The sequence below is a fragment of the Phaseolus vulgaris genome, chromosome 9, assembly GCF_051622355.1.
Source record: "Phaseolus vulgaris cultivar YP4 chromosome 9, ASM5162235v1, whole genome shotgun sequence".
NCBI classification, from domain to species: domain Eukaryota; kingdom Viridiplantae; phylum Streptophyta; class Magnoliopsida; order Fabales; family Fabaceae; genus Phaseolus; species Phaseolus vulgaris.
In genome coordinates, this window is record NC_143506.1 from 11,515,047 (window position 1) to 11,542,594 (window position 27,548).

At 34.0% G+C, this 27,548-nt stretch overlaps 1 protein-coding gene across 1 annotated transcript; it reads right to left on the reverse strand.

Moving 5' to 3' along the window:
- Positions 1-5,600: 5,600 nt before the first annotated feature.
- Positions 5,601-11,643, reverse strand: LOC137820486 (U-box domain-containing protein 44). Its single transcript, XM_068624603.2, has 5 exons — positions 11,346-11,643; positions 9,593-11,037; positions 9,171-9,474; positions 7,290-7,780; positions 5,601-6,875 (listed from the first exon to the last, which is right to left on the reverse strand). The coding sequence occupies exons 2-5, from the start codon at positions 10,823-10,825 to the stop codon at positions 5,886-5,888; spliced, it is 3,018 nt and encodes a 1,005-aa protein (XP_068480704.2). The 5' UTR covers positions 10,826-11,037; positions 11,346-11,643; the 3' UTR covers positions 5,601-5,885.
- Positions 11,644-27,548: the final 15,905 nt, after the last annotated feature.

The following is a 27,548-nucleotide window of genomic DNA, read 5'->3' on the forward strand; positions in this document are numbered from 1 at the left end:
GTTTCTGGTTATTTTTTCATTTACATCTTTTTTTCAATTGGAATGGATTATCCAAAGACTTTCTCTAAATTATAAAATCTGGAAGTTAATATTTGAAATCAGTATTTTGGATTGTACAATTCAATATACAAATAATATATTTTGAATTGTGCAATCCATTATACAATTTTTTTCATATATTTTAGCATTTATTTCGTTGGTGTAGTTACATAGTGATTGTTGAATGTGGAGATGAAATCTCAATTTTGGAGTTGAATATTCAATGAAGTAGATAAGATACTAGATATAGATGAGTTAGATTTAATGAAGTTTGTGGGCAATGAAGGTGAATTTTTCGGAGGAGAGTGTGTTAGGGATTTTTACAATGAATAAGGTAAATAAAATTTCATTCATTTGTGTAAAAAGTTCCACAACTCATGTAACTATATTGTAATGTATTTATGTAGGCATTTGGTATGTGAGATGACTTACATTAATGGGTGTGTAAGGTAGCTTATGGAGTTGGTTTTGTGATTGTGATAATTAGATTTGACAAAACAAATGGATAACATGGAACATATGTTGTTATGTTTGTGAAAAAGTGATAAGTATAGAAAATACAAACACGATTTGGGGGTGATAGTAACTAGTAAAATACAATTTATTGTCCTTTTAAATTATAGGGTAAATTTGATCGCAATGGAGAAGGTTGGGTATTGAAGATAATATGTGAAATTCATAATCTTAAATGGTTGAGACATCAGTTGGTCACCCCAATATTGGCAAATTAAAACAAATGGATATTTCATGATTGATGACATGACATAACTAAGTCTAATGAAGCTGACAAACATATTACTTACTTTGTAAAAAAATAATAAGAATAATTTCAAAATAATAAAGCAAGTGTACAATGTTAGATATGCATACATTGTTGTATATTAATTGGAATGTGTTACTTTATTGACTATATTAGTTATTACTACCACAAATGTTGTCATGTATCATTTAAATTTTTACATAAATTTATATGCAATGAAAATAATCATCGATAAAAAAACAAAAACAAGTTTGAATAAAATAAAAAGATAACATAGTTGTCAGATTCAATTAAAATTTATTATAAAAATAAGTACAATTAATCCACAAATTCAAAGAGGGAATATAAACAATATATAATATAAAAATATAACTATTATGTCTCTGATGCTTTCTAAGTACAGATTGAGAACGTCTAATATAAACAACCCCCTCATTTGTCACACCACGGACTAACTAGAGTGCAATATGTGTTTCCTCCCATGTTGGAGTGCCTTTAGTGACATGACCATAATCAATCGTTCTCCCACGAGTATCCATTGTATATTCATAGATTGCTAAATAACAACAAGTACGACACAAAGATTGATGTTGCACTCTTGTTAACAAATATCGTGCATCCCACTAAATGCAACAAATGAGGCCTTGCAGTGCACTCCAAACTCTAGCTCACATAATACTCCTCATATACCTCTTAGAGCCAACTAAGTCAATGTCTCATCTCTAAGATGGCATCACCCCAAGTCAACCCCTAGCAACTCCATCTAAAATTGTTGAAGTTATAGTGAATTCCATTTGGATGGACGTAGGAAATTGTCCCACAATGGGGATATGGAGCAACGACAACACATCATCCAACATTATTGTCATCTCATCAACCGAAAGGAGAAAAGTGTCAATGTCTCGGTGTCACCTCTCCACAAAGGCTGAAATCAACTCCTTATTGACCACCTCATAACTTTTATTGCACAATTCCACCTTAAGCACAAGTGCCTCAATTTGAGGACGAGGCACCCTAAATTTACTTAATTTTCGACTATGGGAGACCAATTTTAATTCTCCACTATCCTAAAAATAATGTGAGTGTTTATAGCTAAAAATAAAGTCATGATGACAGATACACCAATTAACTACAACTTTTTATTCTTACCTTACCTTCACACAATCTCAAAGCAACATGATTAGTGAAAATTACTAATAGAGAACAATTTGAAGGTCCTCAAGGGAATCCTTCATGTTGATCATGTCCTCCTACAGGTGGATTCATCACATCACCAACACTAGCATGACAATTTTGTTCATGATCTCCTATAAAGACTAATGTCGTAGGTCTTTTGCCTACCTCATCTAGAGATGCACCACATGTTGTCCTAGTCACAACTTTATTTACAACACAATTCTTATATTAAAAAAACACCAAAATTGAATAAACTTTACAAATAACATTTATAACAACAAACACATTTCAGATACACTTCGAATTACATAATCTATAACATTTTACTTTTAAAATACACACCGAATTGCACAATCTAAAACGTATTTTTGAATCCAGAAGTTTATTTGGAAAAAAATAACATTCCAGAATACACAATCCAAAACATATTATGGATCCTGGAGTACCTTCCACAATGCACAATCGAGAGTGTTTTTGGAAAAAGTTACATATTCTGGATTGCACAATCCATAATGTATTTTTGGATCTAAAAATACCTTGTGAAATGCATAATCTGAAATATGAGATTTTTTACTAATAGACTTTGGATTGTACAATCCATAAGGTACTTTTGGATCTAGAAATACATTAAGGATTGTGAAATCCAAAGAGTCTTTTAACAAATGTAATATTTTTCAAATTGTACAGTATGGAAACTTTTAGAATTATCCAATCCAGAATACAACAAGACGGAAACAAAAATGTCAAAAGTATGTTTAACTAACCTTTGCAACCGGCACAACGAGGTAATGCAACATCAATCCCTCCAACATAAAAACGAAGCAAAAGAAGGGGACAAAAGGGTGTGTGCCTGAGAAGATGAAGAAGGGGTGTTGCAAGGTTTATTTTTTTTCATTAAGGGTAAAACAATATTTTCACCAACCCCATTGGGCACAGAGTGAAACCATAGGGTACAAAAAGAATTTGACAACCTGGGATTTTGCATACTGTGGATAATTTTCTAGCTACTGCTTCCTGCAACCCCCTTTTTTCGACCTGTACCCCGTATCAGATACGGTCCGGATTATGTAATCTGAAATATATTATGTTTTTAAAATACACACCAGATTTCATAATCTGAAAAGTATTTTCAAATCTAGAAGTATATTCTAGATTATGCAATCCAAAGTATCTTGAGAAAGAATAACATATTCTAGATTGCACAATCTAGAACGTATTTCAAGATCCCAAAGTACCTTCTGGATTGCAATTCATATTGTATTTTTGGATCTGGAAGTACCTTTTGAATCTCACAATCCAAAATATGAGATTTTTTACTAATACACTTTAAATTGCACAATCCAGAAGGTACTTTTGGATCCGTAAATATATTCTAGATTATGCAATTCATACTATATTTTAAAAATGTAATATGTTCCAATTTGTTCAATATGAAAACTTTATGGATTGCCTAGTCCATAATACAACAAGACAGAAGAGAAAATGTCGAAATTATGTTTAACCAACCTTTGTAAGTGTTTTACAACACAAAAATGAAGCAAAAGAAGAGATATGAGTGATATGACCCAACTTTACGAGAAGACGACCAAGAGTATAAAGGATTATTTGAGGCTAGGTCAATCATCTCAGCCTGAGTCACATGGCCCCACCATCCATTAGAGGATCGTCATGAGAAGACACCCGGGCATGGACCAGAGTATCAATTGTTTTTCTTTATAGTATTTTTAAGACAAGATTGAATTGTAATCAATTAGGCTGACTTTTCCCAATTAGAAGAAATAAGCTAGCTTAAGGCTTCTAGAAAACCTAGTTTCTAGAAGATATGCATGTGCCGCCCATCCACCCCATGTGTTTCATTTTTTACCTAGTTTCTAGAAGGATCCTAAGCATGTGCAACACCTTAGCTTACCCTAGATTCTATAGTTTTCCTTACATGTGTCGCCCCTCCCTCCTAACTCTCTTAGTCACCAAAGGCTATAAATAGAGTGCATTTCCTCTTGTAATAAACCTTGAATTTTGAGTAAAAAACTCTGTTAGAGAAAATTTCTGAGTGTTTCCTTTTTTCTCTGAGTCATATCTTGAGTAGAGATTGCTTCAAGTGGCAACTCATCCCTCACTCATCTTGGAGCTCCCTTCCCTAAGTGGCATGATTCAATACCATTCTCTCCACTCCATAAGCTTCTTCATCCCTTCTCTTTTCCTTTCATTATTCCACCCATTTTCTTTCACTATTGTTCATTTATTTTCTTTTCAATTTGGTATTCTCTTTCCATTTGTATTGCTTTAATTCTGTATTCATCATCCTCATCATAGTAATTGTATTTTTCTCTTTCCTCTTTTGAAGAAAACCTTCACACTTACTTAACCACTTGGTTAAGTTCGTGTCTAGTGGCAATTTCACTGAGTTTCACCATATCATGTTAAATAAAAAATCATAATCTAAGTAAAAGCCTCTAAAAATGTGCAATTCTAAAATCAACTAACATCATGTGGTATCAGAACATAGTTATTTTGTGCTTAAATTTTTTTGAGTTGATTTCTGCTTTACAATTTCAGCTTCTTTCAATTTTGTCTTTATTTTTTTCTAGCACTTTACATTCCTTGTCATTTCAATTCAACATTTAATTTCCTTGTCATTTACAATTCCTCCTTTATATTCATTAAACGATTTAAATTTCGCTTTTGAATTCTTTTGTCATTTAAATTTGCCATTGCTTTTTGCTTGAGTCATATTGTTTAGTGTTCTAGGAAGTCTTTTTCCATTCGGCTTATTTTGATTTTAATTGTGAAGAACTAAAAACAAATTAGAGGTTGTTTGAGTAGTGGTTGATTTAATTCCAAACATAGAATTGCATGAAATGTGCTCTCTAACACAAACCTTTGGAAGTGTTCTCCAACACAAAAAAAATGAAGCAAAATAAAAGGATATGGGTGCGACCGAGAAGATGAAGAAGATGAAGAGGGATTGTTGCAGGATTTATTTGGTTTTTTCATTATGAGTAAAAAGATATTTTCACCACCCCATGGAGGTGCAGGGTTATCCAGTGTCTTGTGCAAATTTGTGCAGAAAAGTTAGCTTAAAGAAGTTTTATACCAATTATCTCATGTATTTGATTATCTCTATTGTCTAGCTAGATATCTATTGAGATTTTCTTGTGTTGTTTTCCACCTTCCTGGTGAAGAAAATATTTTTTTGTTGATCCTTGGGTGGTGTACCATTAGTTATTATTAGTGGAAGTTTTTTATTGAACCAGGTCCCATTTGTTTTTTCTTCATATTGAGGTTTTCTTAACAAAAAAAAATAGTATATGTTGGTTTCACTCTTTTCTCTTGTGCATTCCATTATTTTGCCTATTATTTATATTGGGAAGAGTTTTTCTTCCCCTTGTTATTTTTGTTATCTTTCCAATAAGATTAAATTGCACAATTGACTAAGCCAAACTGGAAAATCTATGTGAACCCTTTTACTATTTTTAGTTACCAAATTCAACATTTCTACATCTAACAATGGAATGGGGAACAATAGTGGAAAAGTTAAGAAATGTTTTCTTCATTTGTATATGTTGCAGCTAAAGTTGGGAAGGGTGCCAATTGTGATGGAAGCAATATTTTCGGAACAATGATGTGATATAACTCTGAAAGCCTTTTGGATATATTATATTCAATGCAATGCAATATTTCTTTAGAACAGTAGAAAGGGAGCAATGGTTCACCAAGTTCAGGTCTTACATGCCTCCAACATATTAGGACATCAATGACTCTACAATACATAACTACGTATAGATCATGGATAAAGTAGAGAAAGGGAAAAAACAAAGTTTAAAGCATGAACTATGCTTGTGTAAGAATTGTGTTTTCAATTTCTGTGCCTTAAATGAAACAAGTAACCAAACAATAGCGACACAATTTTCTAAAAATAAGAAGACTGTTTATCAAGTATACCCAATTGAGCAAGGCCTCTGCCAGCAAGACTTCTCAAACGACTATCTTTCCCTTGAGTTATGGCTACCAAGGGCATTGTAGCCACATTTTTGTACTTATTTCTCACTTCATCTAGTTGAAAAATTTGTTCTAAAGCTATTAGAATTTTTTCCTGCAACCTGGGAGCTTGAACACTCAACAATTGTATCATTGGTGGAATAGCATTTGAATTTGCAAGTACCTTACTTCCACTCTGCGGTGCTTGGCTATCAACCAAAGTTAGTATCGCATCTAAGGAAGCTTCGCAGGTTCCAATATCTGTCTCACGAAGCAACCGCACAAGGGGCTCCAAGGCATTAGCTTGCAAAATGCAGAATGAAGACTCGATTGAGCAGGTGCCTAAGTGTGCTGGACAACCAGTTTCTTGCGCTACAAAGCAACGTTTGAGAATACATGGCTTCTTTATCGGCTCGCTCAAGCGATAAGAACTTTCTGAAAAATGCTTGATTGAAATGGCTGCATTTTGTTTTGTAAAGGGTGTTCCAGAAAGCAACAACTGCACCAGTACTGGGATTATGCCTTCTAAAGCCACACTCTTCTGCCACTCCAGATTCGTTGGGACAATGAAACGACAAAGAGCTTGAACAGAATTCTCTATGATTTTGTCTAAGGCATGGCTATGTTGATCGGTAAGACAAGTCAAAATAGTTTTAAGTGCCCCAGAATCTAGAAGCCACTGGGTAATTTGAGACTCCCGCGGTAGTTTAGAGATGATACCCATAGCAGTAATCATCTCTTCTGTGTCATCGGAAACCTCAATGATGGTAAGCAAGACTACAATGAATCTTTCAGTTATATGTGATGAGATGTTGTCATAATCATCGTCTTCTGTCAAGCAATAGAAAAGCTTTAAGGCATTGACCCGCACTTTTTGAGTATTAATCTCCAATAAGTTTACCAATAATTTAGCGGCCGATATCTGCAAAAAAAATATAACTATGAATTCACCTGTACACATTGGATGATAATAATTATTAATACAGCTACTATTGTTGCCGTTATTAAGGTTGCCAGAACTAATTTGTTCCATAGTTTGATAGTGTTATAAAACTACTTTTATAAATCTAAAACATAGATGTTTGAATAGCGCTCAACCTTAACTAGATTTTTTTTTTAGGGGATAGAATTTAGTGAATCACAATTATTGAAATTATGAGTATAGTTTACTGCTGAAATGCAGTAAAAGAAATTCTTTCGGTACTCGAGAAAGGACTATTTTTTCTCTTCCTATCTCATTCGGCTCTCATCTTTTTCTACTTGTTTTTCCTCTATATTTTCCTAATCATGTAACATTGTGGGCTCAAAATTTGAAACTTCAAAAAAAAGTAGTCACCTGTCTCAACCTCTTCCTGATGCGGAAGCCATAGAAAGATTGACACAACGCCAGGAAAGCTTTGAGAATCTTGTTTTGTATCTCAGGTTCTGTCAAAGAAATTAGAGAGAAGAATTTGAACACGTCTTCCTCGGAATTTAAGAATGAAACCTGTTCTGCCTCAGCTTGTCCGTGATTTGTTGACATCGCAAGATGCATTATTGTGGCAACAACCTGTTCAAGCAGAGTAGGTGACTGTAAACTGTGAGAGTATAGCAGTTCCAACAGTGGTTGAGCAACACCTTCCTTAATCATCTGCAAGCCATTTTCTGGCATGCTTGAGAGCTGTAGTAAAGCTTTGACAGACACCTTCTTGATTTCCAAATCATCATTTAAGAGCAGTTGAAGAAGAGGTTGCAATGCCCCATCTTTGACCAAGGACAATTTATTCTGGTCGATTAATGTAATTTCTGACAAAGTTTCAGTCATGACCCTTTTCATATTTTCTGATCCTGCATGAAGGAATTAAGTAATGACAAACAGTGAGTACATAGAGATGCATGTCAGATTCATATTTCATAAAGGTTAAAACTGAATTTTTAGTCAAAAATTCAATGCCTTGTAGTGCAATTTTCCGTATAAAGTTTTATCAAAAGGTTGACATTCTTTATATTTTCACCTGCACTTCATTGGCTTTGTTACGTGCATACTCTTCAATGTTTTTAGCATATATATGTAGTATACAAATGCGCATCTCTGCAATCAACGCATTTAATTTCTTTTTTAACAGATGGGAGGTAATTTATACGCATTGAGGAAGGAAGAAAAACAAGAAACAAAGTGGAAATATTCTCTATTTTGTGTTGTAGCTATTGTCAATTTCAAAGACTTTTGTCTGCAAGCACCAGCAATTAACGCATATATAATTCTGTTAGGAATTAGATCACTCAAATTAACTGCAGAGTGTCTACCACACGCGGATATACATGGTAGAGAGTAAATGGAAAAAGGAGGAACAAGAAAGAATCATATAAAAAAAATTAATATGGTTTGATTGAAGTATTAACGAACTAGTCCAAGGTAGAATTCACTAAATTCAAAAATTACCAACTTCGCAGTTTCTCTCATCAAACTTTCAATCAAGTACAACTCAGAAAGTTAGCTACTGATACAAAGGTCCTATTTATACAACAATACCATTATAATTGACTCGCATGAAACATACCTAAACTAATGAGAAAGACACATGAACAATGCTCCTCACTACTAAACTAGATAGTCACTTCGATGGTTTCATCGGATGATAAGATCTTAGTAGAGTTAAAAGACTAGATGTTCTACTAAGACCACCTACAAAATAATAAAAAGTGCATATCAAATACTAAATGGTCTAGCACGATTAGACAATCTAGGAACTTTTATACAATATTTTATTAAGTAAATTTTTGTATACTTAAATGCATAGAGTTTGGATAAACTTTTGATCGATAAGAAAAATGCACTTACAAGAGAATAATAGAGAAGTAAAACAAATCAAGCATCTCCTATCCAGTAAAAATCAAGTTATACACTCCAACTTTTACATTTTTAGGAAAATTTGATGAGAGACTCTAAAAAATTTAAGAATTTGACTTTCTGAGAGAAATTTGATTCAGTTTACTTTCTTACTTTTCCTATAAGTGATTGTTGATAGGTTTGTTAAATTGGGTCATAATTTTCCTCAAGTATTTTAATGTGTATTCAAGTCCTACTTCGTAGAGTTGAATAGATATCAATCTCAATTACGAAAAATAAAGTCCCTTCGGCCCTAGCAGAAAAGAATAGCAATAAACACAGAATTTTGAAGTTCTAAGACAAATAACTACAAGTTTAGAGGGTGTGTTTCGTTTATGGAATGAATACCTGTAGAAAGTTTCAGCAGTAAAGGCTTAAGATAATTTGCCTTTGCCATCTCTATAACATTCTGATCAAGGAAAGAGAGGTTCTCCAGCAGCTCACGTGCATTTTTGGCTGCTTGGACATCATCACTATTTAACATTGTTATCAGCAGAAGTATGCTTCCTTGAATGTTTCCTATGCGACTGCACACCATTTTACTTTTAGATAGTTCCAACAGCAACTCCAATGCCAACTTGCGCTCCTCAACTTGTCGTGAAAGTGAGCGAACAATCAATTCTAGTGCATTATCCACTATAGCAATATCTTCCTGCCATAAAGAAATATCACTATCTTTATTTTATGAAAAATCAATATTGGTGGTATCAGTTCTACATTGAGCTGTCTAAAATGAGTATGGTAAATAATGAGAAGGAATGATGAGATACCTTGTTCTCCGCATTATCCTTTACAAGCAAAGACAGGATGAGTAGAACACGCTTCCTTATTTCACGATTTTTAGAACTAAGAAGAGCAATAAGAACTGTAATGTAATTCTCAATTTTTAACCATTCTCGGTGCTCCTCTCTTTCTAAGCATAGGTCCTGTAATTTGTCTAAGGACTGAACCACTACCTCTTCATCATTCTTTTCAAGTTCGGATTTCATGGAAGAAATGGTAATCATAGTGTTCCTGTCCTTCCATTCTTGAATAGACATTTTAAGAGTTTTATTTGGCCTCAGGATTTTAGTATCCAGAGGCAACCTGGTCAAGGGACAGAGATTGTTCCCTTCAGCAAACCATTTCTCTATTTCACTTCTCTCAAATGTTTTCCCGGAGGAAGTCTCAACGGGGTCCACCATGATTTCATGAGAGATTGGGCAGTGAAAGGAATGCAGAGCTGTCAATGGTCTCTCTCCCAAGGAATTTCTCTTCTCAAAATACTTAGTTTTCTTCTCTTGTGATGAAGTTATAAAATCTGCCTTTCCAAGAAGTGCAACAATCTGCTCCATGTGTAGAGCTTCTGCCATGTCCATCCTTGACTTGGCATTTTCCATTTCATTTTGCAGATCTTCGAATTCTCTCTTCAAAGCACCATGCTCCACGGGGACCCCAATGGCATGTGCAGTGCCAGCTAGCAACTGAGTCGCATACGACCGATCAACATTTCCCTCTTGTATTGCTGTATCAAATTTCTTCAAAATCTCCTCATCTGTTGCAGCTGTCTGATACTCGGTATCCAACATTTTCTGACACAACTCACTTATCTGTTGATTTAAACCAGAGTTAATGTTTAAAGAGGACAAAGGTAAAAGGTTTATTGCGCGACCTATATCCTTGGTACAGCAATTCAAGCGTGTGACGATGTTCCTTGAATTGATCAAAAGATAAACCTTACTTCTGCTGTTGCATTCCACAGAAAGCTGCTTAGCAACTTCAACCTCTCGGTTGAGAGAAGCCATAGCCTTTTGCAAGCTCCAGACATTGTGTATGTCTTCCTTTGACAAAGACTTTAATATAAATGAAACATTCTCCAAATGAATAGAGAATCTCTTAAAATTTTCCTTGTGAATGACAACCTCGTTAGCTGCTTTGACAGTGTCAAACACAGCAAATATGATCCGAGAAAGTAACTCCGATGTTGGGGCAAGTGAGGCACGAGTTAATAATTCGTTTGCCATTTCACACCCTCAGGTTTGTTGGAAAACCAAAACTCATTGACCAAAGCAGTGATGAAATTTACAAATAATACCTAACCATGTCTTCTTACACGTGCTCAATTTTCATTTCAGATCCAAAGCTTTCATAATTACCCGGACTCTTGTGTGAGTGAAACATACATCATAGAGCAGAGAAACATGCCCAATTGAGACAAACGGTTGTCCGGGGTGAGCTGAATGAACAGAACTCACAATAGTAAGTCCAAAGACAAGACAAATAATCTCGACCATAACAACAAAGAATAATACTGATAAACGGTCAATTGCCATCCCAAGCATAAAAATCAGTAACAATTTTGTGTTTGTATGCTTAGAAAATGCAACTTAAGAAACATGAACCATAATAAAAAATTAAAAGAAGAGACACTCTCAAATGAACACTGGACACTCTTCTTAACAAAATCAAAATATATATATATATGTGTGTGCATGTTATGCGCTCTACTAATTTCTTCAGATACCAGAGAAATACAGAGCTAACCTGAGACTTCCAGTTTTGGCAGAATTCTCCGAAAAAATAGTTGAAAGAAACAGGAAAATAAGAAAAAAGTAAATCAAATAATGGCAGAGTGTGTGGTGATATAAAATTATTTTCATTATTCATGCAACAAAGAGTGGTGTGAGAAGAGGGATAGAGGAAAAGGGACGAAAGTAAATCATAGGTTTGAACAGTTATGCGTGGGCACTTTTGAGTCTTGGTATTGACTCGGTTTTTTGTTGACTAATTGCATACTTAACATAGTGCTCAGAAGTTGCGACCCAAGAAGCCAAAATTGCCCTTCTACTACCACTCTATTATATTATTATTATTATTATTATTATTATTATTATTATTATTGCATTATCTGACATTGCGACCAACCTATCCGATTTGTCCACGTCACATTACAGAACCTGCTAACAAAAGATGTGATGTCGTGGATGTTTTGAAGTTGCAGTGACGATTACGCTTCCGCTACAGTGGCTTCCGTGAAAGTGGTGCCAACTGCAAGTAAACCTTTCTTTCTTTTCTTAACTGTAAATATAAGTAGAGTTTAATGCGCATCAGGGCTAGTTTAACCGATTTTAGCTTCTCAATTAGAAAACAATTACTTTCAAATTTAATATATTAAAAAAGTAATAATAATATTTTTTTACCGCGTTACTCGCCGTTTTTTCCTACATAATTTCTACTGTTGAATAAAATATTAGAATTTGTGAGGACCTATTTTTTTGTGCTCTTATATAGTGTGAAATAAATTAAAACTCATAAATAAAATTATTTTTTAAAAAAATTTTATTTAATTGATGATATATATTATGTGGCGTATGTATTTTGTATGGGTATGAATAAAAATTCAGTTTTGAGTTGCTGTACTTTATTAGAATTGGGTTTTTAGTTGTTTGGGGCCTTAAGTGGGTCGGTTATCATGTGGGCTGAGCAATAGATAAATAAAAGGCAATTACTTTCTGCACCATATCAATGTCTCCGATTTCATTGTGAAATAACGAAAATACCCTTAAAAAGTGGAGGTACAAATAAAAATACATTCCAATCCCCTTTCGAGAATATGTTTGCAGATTTTTTTCCATAACAAATTTTTTTATTACGGAATTGTTTTTCTATAATGGGATTTTGATTTTTGAATTCTATTTTGAATTTTTATTTCCATAATATAATAATATTTTTCATATTTATTTTTACGAAATATATTATTTTCAATTCTGAATTTTATTTTTTAAATGAAGGACATGTTTGGAAATTTAAAAATGTGTGGGGTTTGCAGGTTCAAAAAAGGAAGGTTGGGTGCAGGAAGAATTTGCCTAAATAAAATCATGGGAAATTCTCCATCTACATCTATATCTTTCTCATGCACATTCATATTAACTGTAAAAAGTTATTTTTAATCATTTTAAAAATTTTAAATAACCTAAATGAAGTATAATCCAACTTTTTTAAATAACTACATTTGCACTCCTGCATCCTCATATCTTCCTTCCAACAACATTAATTTCATTCTTCTCCAAAAGTCACGTTTGAGAAAGCAGTTTCATCATATGGTACGGGTTGGTTCAAATAAAACATAATTATTTAATTGTTTTTTTAAAACAAATATACTACATTCACCCATTATTGGAGTGTGACCTTTATTTTATTTTATTTTTTTAAAAAAATGAATTTAATGTACTAAAATAAGGAATGTTTTATTTTAATAATCTAAAGGAGTTAGTATTAAGAGTGATAGTGGATTTAGTTTTAAGCAAGATCATATATTTAAAAATTGTTAATTGAAAAATAATATAAAAAAGAGATTTCAATAGGATAGTTAAAAAATTAGTCATCTTCATTAAAATATTTTGTAGCAAAACCTTGATAAGATTCTCTTATACATTTACATACATATATAGGAAAAAATAGATGCAGAGCAAAACTTTAATTATTTTTAATCAAACATTCTAACAACCCCTCATACTTGAATTTATATTTTTATCTTAGTTAAATGAATTAAAACATGAATAAAAATTTAATTTTTCAGAAGTAGGAATAAGGTTTTTTATAATTAATAAAATTTTAATTTTTGAAAAAAAATATCTTATGCGGGCTGGCCTGCCGGCCCGCAGGTTACTTCTTATGCAGGATAGACCAGTAAAATGAGCCCACACTCCTAGCGCGGGGTGGGCCAACCCGACCCGCATTTTGCAAGCCAAACGCAGTGCAGGCCTATGCAGGGCGGGCCAGGCCGCATTGCCTCCCATACTCGGGACTTGTCGGCTTCTCAATCTTCTATCTCGTGTTTGGACTTTCGGCTACATTGTTAATTAATTTGGGCTTGAATTCGGACACAAGTTATGGACTCTTACTTGCTGGGCTGAGTCAACTGAAACTCTCGGTCTTTGACTCTGATGATAAAGCCAGAATCGATTTTAGTTAATTATGAGATAAAATTCACTCTACTTACCTCTTAGATTGATCACGTATTTATAGTACTCCCTTATGGAACTTTAAACCCAATTGATTTTTTTGCTCTTCGTACCTTACCTTTATTAAATACACTACACATATTTAGACCTATCTAATAAGTTCTGCTATAATATTTTACTATTTATTTATTTTTATTTATTTTTTTATTTTCAATCTTATTGTCCATCTTTCAACCTTTCGACCATTCGAACATTCTTCGTAAAAAAAATAAATATACATACAACTCATCCATCAGCAAAACTCGTCTTGTAAATTTGAATTCAATTTTCCAGGCCATCATTCAATAATAAGTTTTAATATATAATCAAACTGAAAACATTTTATGAAGAAAATATAAGTCATACACATTTATAAAAAATCCTAATTAACTGATAACATAAAAATATTTACGCAATCAGTTTATAAAAATTTAAACTTACCAATTTTCAAATTGAATGAATTTTTTATTTCTCTCGTTTTCCCTCGTTTTCTAGTCATTAAAATAGAAAATAATGAATCTAAAGATAAATAGTATTTGATATTAAACTTTTGAAACTATTCTTGGTAAATTAAATATATTATAAAGTTGAAATAAAAACATGATAATATGAAGTTACAAGGTGAAATAATGATATTATTTAAACTATGTATGGACTAAGAATGAGTTTAAGAACGCACTTAACTGTAATCTTCTTGCGTCCCAGTCAAAGCTCCTGATACTTTGCCTTCCTTTTCATGAAATCATGTAGAATTCATTGTATTAACCATAATTTTCCACTAAATTAGTTTATAATATCATTTTAATAGTGCTGGTTAGTTGGGATTAGACAGTGGAGCCTTTTGGGGTCTCATTCAATTCATTTACTTCATTAAGACATAGTATAGTAGTAGTATACTAATATCATAAGCCAACTGATAATGCTGACCAAATTGAGATTAATTAAGAACTTAATGATGCCTTTGAACACCTTTCAATGATGTGTTCAATGAATATTAAATTGCATTATTTGAGTAAGAGATCAATGAAAACTCTTATTTAAACTCATAAGGGGGAATATGATTCCGAATTGTACAAATATTTGTATCAACAATAAAATTTGTGAAGCATCTCATTCACCATATGAATCTATGTCTCACTTGTTTTTCTATTTGGTAGGCCATCCATGGCTCCGAGAGATATAACTAGTAAATTATTTTGGATTTTCCCAAGGATTTGGTTTTATAAAAGAAAAAATGCATTATACTTATCTTATCAAAGGATATGGATACAAGATTTCTATTCTAGAAAGAATATAACATCAATTTTTTATTTAGATGATAGAATAAGAGAATATTTGAGAAGAAAACTTTAAATTGTCAATCCTAGATTCTAGAACTAATAGCAAAAATAATGATAAACATATTATAAAGATGAGTTAAACATAAAGTCAATTTCTTAATATGGTATCATAACCATTTAAAATCTATCATAGCGAGAGTTTGTTAGACTTCTCAAATCATCTGTTATCGGACCACCTATAAATATTTAGTCTCACGCACGAGTTAATAGTCTCAGCGTGAGGGGAGTGTTGGAGATCTCACATCGACTAGAGATAAGAACATTTCATAGTATATAAATTAGTGTAAATCTTATCTTATAAGTTGGTCTTAGATGGTTGATCAGGGTTTACGGTTTAGTTTTAGTCGGAGGAGCAATTCCATGAAAAATTGTTAAGCCGCTATGTATTGTGAAAATTCTGCAACTGTTTTCTTTTCTAACAATGACACCCTTTAACAAAAGGGTTACCGCCCAAAACATTTACTAGTCATGTTGAGAATATGAGCATTATATCTACCGTGAATGATGAATGTTGGTATTAATGCTTATTTGACACTCTGAACTCATTGATATATAAAATTTTCTATTTTATGAATATGCATGCAAATTATGGTGTGGAAAATAAATTATGTTATTGTTGATAAAAAATGACATTATGTTATGTTTGAACCCATTATTGACTTCTCATTATAAAGTCATGTTAAGGAGAAAAGATGATATAGTAGTATATGAAAGGAAATTAAATGACATGTAACCGCCATGACTCTTATTATTTTTGTATCCTTGATTTTGATTGATGATATAACCAATTTACGTAAGGCCCTTCAATGTGCATTATGATTCATGTAATTATTAAATCATGAAAGTATTATAGCTCATATGAGTCAAGTGAGAGAATGTTAGAAAATTATGTAAATTAATTTTATAATGTGACTCATATGAAATAGATGTTGGGCTTTGAGTCTAAATATGATTTAATAAAATAAAAGGCTCATTGGTTAATATGAGAAATTATATATATATATATATATATATATATATATTACCTAATGAAAATCGGTCTGATGGAGATCGGAAAAGTATATGAATAGGATTCTGTCTCTACAAATGAGGTTGTCGGACTATTGGCAATCAATAAAGGGTGTGACAAGAACAAAAATATGTTAAAGAAACTGCTCACATAAGGACTACCATAGATCAATGTAAGTGTCTATTTCTATTATAATAAATGTATGAGATGTGAGAATCATAGTTTGTAAGATCATTATAACGATGATGCGCATTATTGTTGATTACTGTACGTTCTGATTTTACAACGACTATTTTGTTCCTAAAGAATCTAGTAAAGTTTTAATGTAGAAGTGAATATCAATAATCGAAAAGTAGTTAACTAATATATTTGTATCCCTTATTTTATAGTCAACAAATCCATTCTTCTTTATAAATTTATTTGAGGTTATATTTTGTTCATCAAGCTTACTACTATTAAATCACCCATCGACAAAACAAAACATACTTGTAATTGTTTTCGACGTTATTGTAGTGATTTAAAAGATCTTAACATTGTAAATAAAGATTTCATTGCATTTTTTATACCGTAACAAATTGTAGATAAATGTTAATAAATGTTATCACATTTACAATTATCACAGACCATTGTTTCAGATTTTAAAACTGATATAAACTCATCCAAAGTATGCAAGTTTTCAAATTGTAATCTAAGAAATTGAAGATTATGATTAATGAAAAGGGATGTACGTACAACCATGTTGCACAAAAGCTTTTCACCTGTCCAAGATTTGAGAAATTATTCGTAATCCCTTGTAACAAAATTCTCAATGTATATCAATTATTAATATTCAACGACTATTAAGATCATCTCTTAAGATTATATATTTTTTAATAATAAATGTAATAGTTATTAACAATGACTTGAGTGAGCAAGTAATTAATACTAATAACAAAAACATGAAACAACCACGTAAAATTAAGAAAATACCAAAAAAAAATGTAGTTATGCAAACATTAACCTTTTCTTTGTAAAACAATGGAATGAATATCTTGAGATTGAAATTTATAAAAACCATAACATAAACTCATGGCTTGGGATCACAATACTATTTAAACAAAAAAATCTATCAATTTGTAATTCTTTATGAAAATAAAACTAAATTTCTAATTTCTTACTAAATACAACCTTCCAAATTTGCATTAAGGATTATGTTTTCAAATACTAACAAATCAAATATTATCCCTAACAATGAAATATACTGATTATTTTACTATAAATTTTGGAATTAGAATTCATTTTTCAGCCCTAACATAATTCCTAAAACCATGGATGATCAAGCCACAAAAATAAATTGTGAGTAGAAGTATAATTAATTGCATTGAAGAAGAGAAAATAAACATCATAATAATAAGAGAAATTACATGAGATACTTTCTTTTTTATTATAATCAAATCCCAATACTTGGAGGATCAATTATGTCTAACCATCACACTTGTTTTTCAACTAACTTTCAAAATTGTTTGGGCAAGAGTAAGTTTCTTCTTGAAAGTTCTTAAGGTGTTTTTGATTAAGTGAAAGATCAATTCTTGAAAAAATTTAAGACGTTCTTAATTAAGGTCAAGTATGTGATTTATCCTAATGCTTTTTTATGGTTTTCTTAGCTTGAGGAGTAATTGTTATTCCTTTGAGTAATTCTATTATATGTTCTTTTGTGACCTTTCTCATTTAAGCAAAATTAAAAAAAACAACATGCTTATGTTTTGACCAAGCTTAGACTTAAAATCCTTCTTTAAGGAATGTTCTCAGTAAGTAATCTTATATTTCCTTTCATATTGAATATTCCAATACTTTTTTCAAAAAATGAAGAGACAAAAATAATCTAAAATTGATGGTTAATTGAAATTGATCTAAACTGTCTATAGATTTATTTACAATTTTGAAAACACTAAAACTCTAAATTAAGAGTAAGTAAATATAGTTGTTGATAGTTCAATAATAGAGTAATCATGGTTATTAAGTGGATATTTCAAATTACATTAGCACTAGGCTGTTTTGGAAGTGTTTATCATGCATCATACTACATCTAGAAGTTTGAGGGAATATGAAAATTCAACCTCGTTATTCTCAGTATGAAAGAACAAAATGATATACACTTGAATGAAGATTCTAACTTTGTCTTCATGGATCGATATGTACTAGACTAGAAGACATTATCTCTTGAGCCTCTTGTAGCATATTCCTGTAATTAGTATTAGATAGATAAAACATAAGTTTAAGAAACTTGATCACCTTCCTTTTTAGAAGACAAAGAAACATTACAATGGATTAAAAGCACAAAACAAAGGATAATTTAATTAGAAAATCATGGTACAAAACGAAGTGCATAACTGTTTCTCCATCTTTCTTCAAATGCAACATTTTTTGTGACACTTTTTAACTGACACATCTTTCCTTGATAGTGAAAGAGTCATAAACAATGTCTGGTTTCGGAAGAAAAAAAATCTTCAAATATGCAATGAAGCAAACAAGAGTAATATTGATTCGGCTCGTCTCAACAAGATGATATGATATGACGCTTGAATTAAGATGAGCCAAACCAATATCACACCATGTCTACTTTTGCAGAACAGAAGCCATACTATAGTCACTCATTGAAAGCAAATGTTGTATGTTGAGGAAAACAATGATAAGCTATAAATAGGACTAACAAAGCACTGTGTAGTGGCTTTGTACGTGTCAATGTCATATATCTGACTTCTTTGGGGACCAAGTGCAAAACATGCAATAATTAAGCATATAGAACACTTATCATGATCAAGATTCACTGGTTCCACTCAGCATCAATATTCTTCATAATGGAGGACTAATTCTTTAATAGTAGCACGTGAAACTATTATGGAAATCATGTCAAGTTGTAAAATTGCTAACCTAGTGGCGATTCCCTCATTCCAATAACTATTATATACCATTTTTTTCTCTACTAAAAGTGACCCAACATTCAGTGCATTTGTTTCGTACTTTTTGAGGTTTTGTTATCCCCCGCAATACCACTAACTAGGAAAGGTGCCCCTAGACAATGCAAGACTTTAGTGGCTGGGAAGACAAACTATAGATATTGAAAAATACTCATTTGGGGGCATCATCCCCTCGAACACATTGACCAACTCATGTTGGCAAAAACAATTATTTATTTTCATACTCTTTCAAGGAAGTAGATGATGATCATACACACTATTTTCAACCCATTTTCAGTGATTTATTCTACAACCTATATCAGTTAGATGAGGAAAAAAAACAGAAAGAATTTTAGAATCTTAGCAATTTAGAGTTGACTTTCATAAAGTTCCAAACCTTCTGTTGCTTTGGATTGGAACCAACTAAAACATAGCTGTTGCAAGCTAGAGACACAAGAATGCAAAGATTTTGATTCATAGCGTAAAGTAAAATTTACCTACACATTTGGCCATTGCAATTTTTTTTTACGTGTAATAGATAAAACTTTTTAAAAGCATATTACTTAATTATATATTCAACGAGGTTTTGGGAAATTATTTGGATAACTGTAATCAACGAATTTTTTGGGTTGCAATAGTCAACAAGGTGTGGAAGCAGAAACAGAGTAATATTTAAAGGGGTGTAGTGGATGTATTAAATTTTTTTGCTTTAGTTCAATTAAAATTTTGGATTTAGGTCACATCCAAGTTACATTCAGTGCTTTTTTCCTTTTTTATTGGTGACTTGACCCTCTAGTTTGTATGAAGATGGTTTCATAATCTACTCTTTTTAAATTTTAGATGTAGGTTTGGGTGCCTTAAGTGATTATCTTTGGGTTCAATTAAGAGTATTCTGTATAGGCATATATGAGAGTGTACCGGTATGGGCGAGGCTGAGGCCCACCTGGCTGTCCGAGGTCGAGTCCACTTGGCCGAGAGGCCGAGACCTTAGAAGGCTTGGCCGAGGCGACCGAGAGGCCGAGACCTTAGAAGACTCGAGACAACTGAGACCACTGGAATATGGCCGATGGCCGACCCATGCCATGGTGATTTGGCCGACGGCCGACCCCTATTACAGTTAACGCTCAAACCAAGATCAATGAAGTTAATCTATCATTAAGAATTAGGTAATGCAACCCTAAGCGGCATCCACCTCGATAAACGGGCCCAACAAGGTAGGCCCATTAGAATAATATAAATAACACGCATCCCAAGGAGTAAGGTATGTCATTTATTACTGTTCACCTACCTGAGAGCTGACCACCCGCTTTACTGACTTGAGCGTCGGAGTGCCTTCGCAGGTACCCCCACTATTCGGTGCTCAGCCGAGGTCAAGTGCCGAAGGAGAAGCAGGAAGACCAGAAGAATTCCAGCTCATCACTCAGTCACCTGACCGACCGAAGGAAGGAGAAGAAGACTTCAATAGTTCTCTAGGTCCCACGCACTCTCCCTCCTCGGCCTCGATCTCCCCCTCATGGGTCCTGGCCGCCTGAGCCTCCGATGCCTCCAAAACCCCCACCTCGGCACTCGGAACCAACCGACCCTGGTGAACCTCATAATCCATGTTGAATTCACCAGTGGCCGGCGGCCCCCCATAGAGAACATGGGCTTGACGCACGGCTCGGTCGAAGCATTGCTTAAGCAACTCCTTCGACTCCTCGTAGTTTTGGTCGAGCTCAACCTCGACCTGCTCCTTCGCAACTTGGAGGGCGGCCAACTCAGCAGCCAAGGACGAAAGCTTCTCCTCGGCAGTTTCAGCCGCCGCCCTCAGAGCCTCCCCCCTAGCTGAGGCCAAAAGCCGCCTCGCCTCAGCAGCATCCTTCTCAGCGAGCTCCCTCTCGGCAGCCTCCCGGGCAGCGCTGGCCGAGAGGTCATCATTAGCAGCCAAAGACCGCTTCAAATTCTCGTGAGCCTCGGCCAGCTCCTGCTCCATCTGAGAAATGTCCTCGGCGTGTCGGTCATGGCCTTCAATTTCATGCTCAACAAGAACGATGGACCGGCACATGAGCTCAAGGTTGCTCCTCACCAAGTCCATGGGGGCGACTGATCGGAGCGATTCCCGAGTCCCCTCGGGAAGGGCCACGCGAACTCTGCGCATGAACCTATGATTTCCCCCTAGAAGATCTAGGGCCGACGACGATGGCCGGTGGCCGCCAGCTTGAGGATCGAACGCCTGCTCCACACGCTGAGAGGGAGGAGAGACCGCCTCGGCAATCTCGCGGCAAGGAGGCGACGTCGGCAGAGAGCCGGAGGAACGAAGGGTGGTGGTAATATTGTCGCCGTCCCTCGACCTCTTTTTGGACTTATGAGAAGGACCAAGTCCTTTCCAGCGCCAGGGGCGATCACGGGAAGAACATCAATGCTCCGACGTCCCTTTCGATCGGCCGCCCTCTTTCAGTACTCGTCGAGGACGCTAACGCCGACCGGTTTCTCTTGAACCATCGTAGTTGCAAACCAAAAAACACAAGTTAGAAAAATGAAACTAAAAATACCGACCGACACAACAAAAGACGAGCCCATACCCTTAATGGTCACCCAACGCGTCGTCTCGGTATATGCACCGATCAGCGATCGACAAGGAAGCTTCCTTGGGAGTGCGTCGAAGAAGGAGAGAATCTCTACCTTCTCCTCACTCCCCGTCGGCCTCGGCCAACTCTTAAAATCTTTGGGCTTGGAGGTCCAATATAGGGGGAACCGAGACCGACCGGCTCGATCAAAGAAAAAGGTCGTCGCCTCGGGTCGAATGATGACCTTGATGAACCTTTCCTTAAACCGCTTGTACGAGACCGCAAAAGGGTCAAACAATATGTGTCCCGGCCGGCCGGCCAAGGAAAGCCAAGAGGAGAGACGACCGGTGTGGGAACTATAATAACAAAGAAAGGAAGAAGGGATAGGACAAAGTCGCATGGCGTCACACAGCAAGCGAAACGCTTGAAGGGATGCCCACGTGTTTGGATGCACTTGGGTGGGTGCCACGTTGAGCGCCCGAAGGACGCCCATTGTGAACTTATCGAAGGGGAGGGACACATGAAGATCGGAAAAGAAACAAGTATACATGTAAAAGAAAGGAGGACCGACACCAGCCCGATCCATACACACCCGCTCGATCGACTCACAAGGCAAGATCCTAAAGTAGTCTGGATCCCTAGAATCGTTAGAGTCCTCGCCCGCTTTCAACAACGGGTACTTAGCCAAAAACTTTGCCACAGACTTCTCGGTATCATAAGCGGACGAGAACTCAACAACCTTAGGATCCACCCAACTAAGATCCACTAGTGGAATGGCCATCGGGAGAGAATCCGGTCGGTCAATGACGTCGGTCGGAGGAGAGTCTGGCCGGTCGATGACGTTAGTTGGGGGAGAGTCCGACCGGTCAACAGCGTTAACCGGGTCGTCCCCCCTGACCACCTCTACCATGGGTGGCGCCTCAGCCACACCAACCGATAAAGAGCCGGTGGTAGATGAAGAAGAAAATGACGAAGAGGAAGAGAAAGAAGAGGAAGACGACCCAAGGGTGGGAGAAGGGCGACCGAGAGAAGGGGAAGAATGGCCAGACAAAGAGGAAGTAGGCCGAGACACGGTCGACATCACTAACCTTGCAAATAATGGACGAGGCCGAACCTAGTAAAAGTGGGCGATGAGTCGCTCGGATCTCAGAGCTAGGGGCGGAAGAACGCTCGGCTATCAAACAGACTCAGAGTAGAAAACACAGCGTCACGACACTGTGGAGACCCCTATTTATAGGGCCCATGGACCTCGGAATTCGAAGCGTCGAATCGATCTCAACTGTTAGATCTCTTAGATCCAACGGTTCACAACACTTCCCGCCCGAAAAACCCCTCATTAATGCCTATCATGTCACGTCACCTAGGGTCATGTCACGCCGCCTAGGTCACACCTCGAGAAATGAAATAGTCGCACGACCAAGGGAGACCGACCGACACCCATCATTAAAGACTCATCGGACATATCTAACACATTTGCCCTTGAGCCTGGGGGGCAAGTGTACCGGTATGGGCGAGGCCGAGGCCCACCTGGCTGCCCGAGGACGAGTCCACTTGACCGAGACCAGGGGAACCTGGCTGAGACCTTAGAAGACTTGGCCGAGAGGCCGAGACCTTAGAAGGCTTGGCCAATGCGACCGAGAGGCCGAGACCTTAGAAGACTTGACCGAGACAACCGAGACCACTGGAATATGGCCGATGGCCGACCCATGCCATGGTGATTTGGTCGACGGCCGACCCCTATTACAGTTAACGCTCACACCAAGATCAATGAAGTTAATCTATCATTAAGAATTAGGTAATGCAACCCTAAGCGGCATCCACCTCGATAAACGGGCCCAACAAGGTAGACCCATTAGAATAATATAAATAGCACGCATCCCAATGAGTAAGATATGTCATTTATTACTGTTCACCTACCTAAGAGTTGACCACCCGCTTTACTGACTTGAGCGTCGGAGTGCCTTCGCAGGTACCCCCACCATCCGGTGCTCAGTCGAGGCCGAGTGCCGAAGGAGAAGCAGGAGGACGAGAAGAATCTCAACTCACCACCCAGTCACCTGACCGACCGAAGGAAGGAGAAGAAGACTTCAATAGTTCTCTAGGTTTCATCTCCCTAGCAGGTACAGAGAGTATGTCTATGGAGGAGGTTAAATGTTGTATTTATGTATAAGGGTCGGATCACCCCTCAAATTGTTCATATTTATTTCATTTTTTATTGTCTATAAAAAAACCTTAATTACATATTCAAAATTTTAATTCAATTTTATTGATTCAATTAAAATAGTCCTGTATTGATTCACACATTTTTTGATCATTGTTTCAATTGGAATTCAACTAATGTAGGTACAGTTTGAAACGTTAAATAAAATTACAATCAATGATTGAAAATTAACGCATAAAAGAATATGTATGATAAGTTAAAAATCATCAATATATTATATCTATTAGTTTTACAATTAATTATTATAATTTTACTTTAATATCTAAATGTATTCTTCTTTAGACATTAACTAAATTAATTTCATTACGTTATCAAATGCCCACATTCACACGTGGAGTTTTACAAAATATAATAATTAATAATCGTGAAGAATATTATGTATATTTTTTAACTATTAACTTTATCAGTAATTGTTTTAGTTTGTGGAAGAGAAAAACAACCATTGAAGTTCAATATTAATAAAATTGTAAACAAAATACACAATGTGTCCCGAAACAAATGGTGCAAAGTTAAGTAGTGAATTATAATTAAACTTGTCATGATTAGATTCATTCCATTAAAAATTGAGATGATAATGTTGATTAGAGGCATTTCATCCATGTATAAATTTTAAAGATTACCTTATAGTACTTTTAATAAAATAAAATAAATAATCTTGATGGGTTAAGATCACATCCACTGAATGTGACCATAGAAGATACTCTTGAAAAATCAACCACAGAAACGACGAAAAGTTGAAGAAGAGATTTTGCAATTTTGGCAAAATTCCATCTCGCAACAATGTTAGGTCTGTATCATAAAACTTTATTTGAAGACATCTTCTATGGAGAAGAGTTTTCTTATTTGTATCACGCATCTTAATAAAATATTAATCTAAAATTAAGATAAATTCAGAGATAATTTAGACCCATTTAAATAAAATGTTCATTATTATATCTATAAGAATATATAATCACATTATCCTCATGATCGATCTTCAATACACACAATTTTTTTCTAATTTTATCCTTAAAAGAAATAACAATTACTTTATTATATCAGTTTATAACTCTCTTTTTTTCAATTTTATCCTTAATATTATCAAATTAATAACTTTTTTTATTAATTTAATAGCTTATCTTATTCGTTTAATAACTTCTGTTTCTCTTAAGATTATCCATTACAACATCTTTTAAACAATTTATTCTAAGTCTGTGCTTCCTTTTATCCATTTATTCTCTCTCTTATATATAGAAACATACCGTCTTAAAAAAAAATAATAAATAAAAACTAATTTTAAAAATAAACAGTAATTAGTCACTATATTAACTAAATTAGATACTTTAGAGATTAAAACAAATTATTGATATTTAAAGTATTTATTTATTGTTAGTCTCTTTTTATACATTATATTTTTATATACAAATTAGAATATTACAATCTAAATTTATAATAATATTAAAAATATAAGAATACACATTTTATGATAAAATTAAAAAATACAAATACCCAATGTTTATATTTTTCTACTTATTATAATATAAATAAGCGAAGAATATGCGACTTCATCTAATTTCTTATAAAACATTTCTATTTTAAAAATAGTATCTTTCAATATATATATATATATATATATATATTAATTTTAGTTTATAAAGAAGTTAATTTTTTGTTTGTTTGTTATGAAACTGGTCTAAAGAAACTAAACAAAAAACATACTTATCTACCTATCAAAGGGTGGTGTAGATTATTTAAAATGAAAATAATGTTGTACTACAATTAAGCACCTGAAATTCATTAATCAAGTAATAAGAATATTCTGAGAGAACCTCATAAAAAACTTCCCTCATTAATTTCAAGTGTTTATTTCTATACATGCTGCAAATAATTAATAGGGTGGTGAGACCTAAAAGTACTCTCTCATTGAATAAAAGTTTCAAGAAAATAGCTTTCATCAAATAATGATGGTTAAAAGAACTCTCATTCAGTATAATTGTTTTAATCTATATATAGATATACTTTTTTAGTGAGATTTAATATAAAAAATATATATCATTTGAAAAATGTAACAGTGTTAATAAGAAAACCCAACCGATCCCCTCAATCTTTTCTTTTTCTCTCATCATCTCTCCGATTTTTTTCTTTTCTCTTAATTTTCTCTTTTAATTTTCATTTATTTTAGAACCTATCATGTTCTAACTGAGAAATTACGGAACATTTCTATCCGATCAAATTTTTAAACAGAGTAAGTTCATTTTTGCTCTAAAGATCCTCTGTTCTCTGTTTTTCCTTATGATTTAGTCATCAATCTTGGTAGGATCAGTTGAGAAGAGTAATCCTCCCAACTTATTATACTATAAACTAAATTTCTGTTACGTTTGGATAACTTGCATTAGGTCCTTATATCTTGAAGCTTATCGAGAGTGAGGGATAAAATTGTAGAGGTTGCTTGTAGGGTGTGTTTGGATTGGGGAGGAGATTTGAGGGAGTGGATTTGAAATGATTTGAGAGGAAAGTAAAGTTGTTTGGATTGGAGTATGTTAGAGTAGATTTGTGAAGAAAGTTTATTGAAGTTTGTAATTGATGTGATATTGTAAAAGATTTTTAAATGTATAAAATATAAGTTTACAAATTTGATAAATAATAAATTTTTAAAAAATTATAAAATAATTTAATATAAAAGAATTTAGAAATATATATTAGAATTAAAATAAATTAAAAAAAATACGTATTAATAATTAAAATTAATCTTTTATTTATTATTTATTTTATTATAATATACAAATTAATTTTAATAATTAATATAAAAATTATAAATGTAATATATATATTAAAATATAATTTATATATATATATAATCAATATGTAGTTTATTAATTTTTTAAAACAAAATTAATATAAATTCAACTTTCCCCGCAAATCTCTTCACAAAGGAAGAGAAAGTTTCAAAGGAAAAAACTGCCTCGTTTTTCGTGTTTTTATACATCTATTTTTTCGTTTTTCTAACTTTCCCTGCACTTTAATTTTCTTCGCCATTCTCTGCCTAGAAACGAACAGAGCCGTAAAGAAAACAAATAAGGTAAGAGAAAACTAACTTTAATTTTTAATAGTACCCTTGACTAAAAGATCTGGATATAGATGAAACATTGTCCCATTATTCAATTTCTCTTGCAGGGATGTTAGTTGATAAAATTGTTTGATTTTATGTTGTGTGAACATGTATAAATAATATATATATATATATATATATATATATATATATTTTAATAGTTTGAAAGTAAAATATTGTTTTTGATGTTGGAAAAGTTATTGAATGGTATGAATTTTTAAATGTTATGTGATTAAAGGATATGTATTAGATATGAATGATGAAAATTGTATGAAGTTGATGCCATACATTTGGGATAATGTATGAGTTTTTGTTTGATGGCATTAAGTATGAAAAATCTATGTTTAAAAGAGATCCTCTAATTTCACAGATGATCTAAGTCATATAGACTAAGATATCAGGTAGTGAGTAGTTGAGAGGGAGTTCATACACATCGGGTCCGTTGTAGACTCGGTATTGGATGTTTGAACTTACCCTGATCTTTTCTTTTGGATTCGCTGGTAATCTTTGGATTAGATGTTAGTCTCTAGTAGGGGCATACTTAATGAGTCTTCTGGAAGACATGAATTTATGTGTAGTCAGTGAGATTGAAATGAAATCTAAT

Excerpts from the sequence above, each read along its gene's own strand:
- LOC137820486 (XM_068624603.2), bottom strand. The coding sequence starts at position 10,825 with ATGGCAAACGAATTATTAACTCGTGCCTCACTTGCCCCAACATCGGAG. Across the intron at positions 9,475-9,592 it reads AGGATAATGCGGAGAACAAG|GAAGATATTGCTATAGTGGA; the intron begins GTATCTCATCAT and ends TCTTTATGGCAG. Across the intron at positions 7,781-9,170 it reads ACTGCTGAAACTTTCTACAG|GATCAGAAAATATGAAAAGG; the intron begins GTATTCATTCCA and ends TCCTTCATGCAG.